Source organism: Arachis ipaensis, chromosome B03 (genome assembly GCF_000816755.2).
Source record: "Arachis ipaensis cultivar K30076 chromosome B03, Araip1.1, whole genome shotgun sequence".
NCBI lineage: Eukaryota > Viridiplantae > Streptophyta > Magnoliopsida > Fabales > Fabaceae > Arachis > Arachis ipaensis.
In genome coordinates this window covers 26,655,583-26,658,755 of record NC_029787.2, presented here as the reverse complement: position 1 = coordinate 26,658,755, position 3,173 = coordinate 26,655,583, and the positions used below count along the sequence as shown (strand labels likewise).

At 41.9% G+C, this 3,173-nt stretch overlaps 1 protein-coding gene across 1 annotated transcript in view; it reads right to left on the bottom strand.

Moving 5' to 3' along the window:
- The window catches only part of LOC107630135 (formin-like protein 5), a 6,921-nt gene extending 3,754 nt beyond the window's left edge, over nt 1-3,167 (bottom strand). The window contains exons 1-4 of the mRNA XM_016333189.2: nt 2,805-3,167; nt 1,032-1,806; nt 153-945; nt 1-64 (exon numbers count right to left, since the gene is read on the bottom strand). Of these exons, the coding sequence (XP_016188675.1) occupies nt 1-64; nt 153-945; nt 1,032-1,806; nt 2,805-2,969 (1,797 nt within the window). The 5' untranslated portion in view covers nt 2,970-3,167. The remainder of the gene's footprint in view (nt 65-152; nt 946-1,031; nt 1,807-2,804) is intronic.

The window sequence follows — 3,173 nt, the reverse complement described above, 5'->3', positions numbered from 1 at the left end:
TTGACCATTGTTTTTATCCACAGCGTTATAACCAAAAAGTGTTTCTATCATCTCCTCATTAAACCTGCAATTTTTTTCATCAGAAATATTACCAGCTAGTGATAAACTACTATCTTTGTCCAACAAAAAAAGCCTTTGGATTAATTTCTTACTGGAATGATCCAGACTTGATTTGATTCCAAACCATTGATTGATCAGAGTTGGCTTGAACCTTATCCCAGAAAAATGGCTTTAGCTTGGCTTTAGGAGCATCAGCTTCACTTGTGCCAGCTTCAACGTTCTCTGTAGCTTTTGGTTTGCTAGCCCCGATTGGAGGTGGGCGAGGAGGAGGTATACCACCCTTCGGAGGTGGCGGAGGGCGAGGACCAGGTTTGGCACCAGCTGGAGCTGGGGGCGGTGGAGGAGGACTAGGTTTCGCACCTGTTGATGCAGGGGGCAGTGGTGGTGGAGGACTAGGTCTGGCCCCAACTGGTGCAGGAGGTGGTGGTGGAGGATGAGCTCTGGCAGCAGCCAATGCTGGGGGTGGTGGGAAGGGAGGAGAATGTTGGGCACCAACTGGTGCTGGGTGTGGTGGTGGTGGAGGTCCAGGACGTGGAGCACCACCAACACCAACCTGTTGTGGTCCATGAGTAGCCAGGGCAGGGGCAGGGGCAGGGGCAGCGGCAGCAGCAGCATTACCGGAAGGCCTAAACGAAGGAGGCTCAGGGGGGAGAGGATTCAGCCTGCCAGGTGGAGGCTTTAAAGGAGGCATTCCAGAAGGCATGGTTCCTGTCCACTGGGAATGAGTTTTTACTTCAAATGGTGATCCCAAAGCAGCACTAAAAGCTCCTATTGATTGACTTTCTTGAACCTGGGGCTTCTTGTTGTCAACCAAATTATTACTTGATGATTGGAACCCAAGTTTCTCCCCTTTCATTGAATTTCCAAATCCATAACTGGAAGGACCTGTGAGATAAAAAATCAATTTCGCCAAGATTAGTACAATTCTTTAAAAATAAATAAATGAATGCCAGTATGAATATGATACACACCAACAGAGTAGTCACTCATGCTCAAGCTGAGAAGTGGCCTCTCATCATTTTTTCTACCTTGGCCAATCTTCGAAAACCGACCACAGAACATAAAGAGCAGTGCTGCTCCTATCAATGTCACCAGTGCAGTTATAACTACAGCAATAACAACTGTTTTCTTATTACTATGCTTATCTTCGGTTTTATTAGCGTCCGATGATGGAGGAGCAGAAACATCTGCATTTGATGTTGTTGGTGGTGTCAGTTTAGGAAAAAATGGTGACAAAGGAGGATGCAGAGGTCTAGAATCAACAGGTACCGGAGCAGAAGATGGGGCCAGACCAGGTCCAGGGGATGGTGCTGGACTAGGTCCGGATGAGGGTGCTAAATTGGGTCCAGGGGATGGTGCAAGACTTGGTGTTGGTGATCCAACAGCAGGTCCTGGACTAGGTGCTTCTGATATCTGCTGAAGCAAAACTCGACCCGAGTTTTGTCTGGAAGCACTAGATCCAGAAAAATGCAGTCCCCTATATGCAGCATGCCAAATCTTGGAATCATCATCATCTTCCCTCGATGGCAGTAATAGAAGATTATTTTTTCTCAAACAATAGACGCACTTTTCCTTGAAATGATAATGGCAAAGATTAATCAAATTTTTTATGTCTGCTTGTGTTAATGGTCGAATATCTGAACCAATTGTATTGAAGTTAACAGGCAATTCTTGTCGAACGCATAGATGGAGATCTTCTGCCTCTTTATTTAAATGAATTACATTTTTTGTTAATAGTACCTTTGCCTGCAGTAATTAAACATAACAAGTTTTAGTTCAAGTCATCATAGCAAATAGCAACAATTGAAGTTGAACACATATCATAACCTTTCTACATTCACAAATCTAATAAATAATCATAAAGCAACCAAAGCCGAGTCATTTACTGATGCGTGACCTTAACAAAACATTTTACATGAGAATTTAGAAAGTTAAAAAAGTCAATCAATCGTATCACAAAGTTAAACATTGAAAATGTATGACCTCTGGTGCTCCTCAAGAGACTTGGAAGACTAGACTCTACAACTAATATCTAGGAATACAAGCGAAAGCTACAACAAGAATGCCAAGGTGATTCACTTTGATAACAGAAATCAACGATGTGCAGGAAAATAGTGAGAAATGAAAACTCTTGTTCTCTTTTCTGTTCTTGAACACTTTCCCACACATGGCCACACAGGAAAGAGTTATGCAGAATATAAAGATTTAACAGTACAATCTTTACTAGATACCAAGCTGCTTAGTTTTGGATTAAAAGTGTGAACTTATATTTAGCTCGGTGAACAGGAAAGGTACTAGATGGCGTCTACTTGATAGATATTACTGATTAATGATTTTGAGATTGATATTATAGTCCGCAAAAGGAGTAAGCAGAGTTTGGTGCAGTTTCTAGCGGCTCTAGCCCCCAAAATCCACTCAAAATGTAACTTCCCGCTTTGCGAAGCAATCACAGATTTAGGCATAGATTGTAGCTGCCTATATGAGAATGAAACCGTGATCAGGTTAATCAGAGACTATCATTGGCAATTCACTTAGGACAAAGCAGCAGAGTCATGCCGCCCCAAATTGATGTCAACTCTTAACAGCTAACATCATAATTCGAATTGTCAAACTAACAAAATAGACAGGGTTAATACAATCAAGGTAAGAAACACATGAACCACTGAAAACCTCAAAATTTCGGAAATATGCTGTGTCCGCTTCAAAATTCTAAATATATATGTTAACCAAAAATAAAATCTCACCGTGTTGTCATCTAGCAATTCAGATGCTGGATCAAGCAATTGTCTAATAACACCTTGTGTTCCCTTCTTATCTATAAAGTTAACTGTTCCTACAACAAGAAGAACCAAAAGTACACAAAAGCTAACTGTCGCTGCGGCGGCAACCATATATCTCTGACTTCCCATTCCAAGCGCTTGATATGCTTCTCATTTCATCAAGGGCACAACACTACTGCACCTTCTTCAACCATAAATAGCCCAAAATAATAATTACAAAAAATAACAATAATTCTTCACTAGCCACTGCCAACGCAGTTCAACTCTTCACCCCCAAAATTACCAGCACCACCAAGGGTCTTGGACCAAAACAAGAGTTCCTAGATCAAGCAC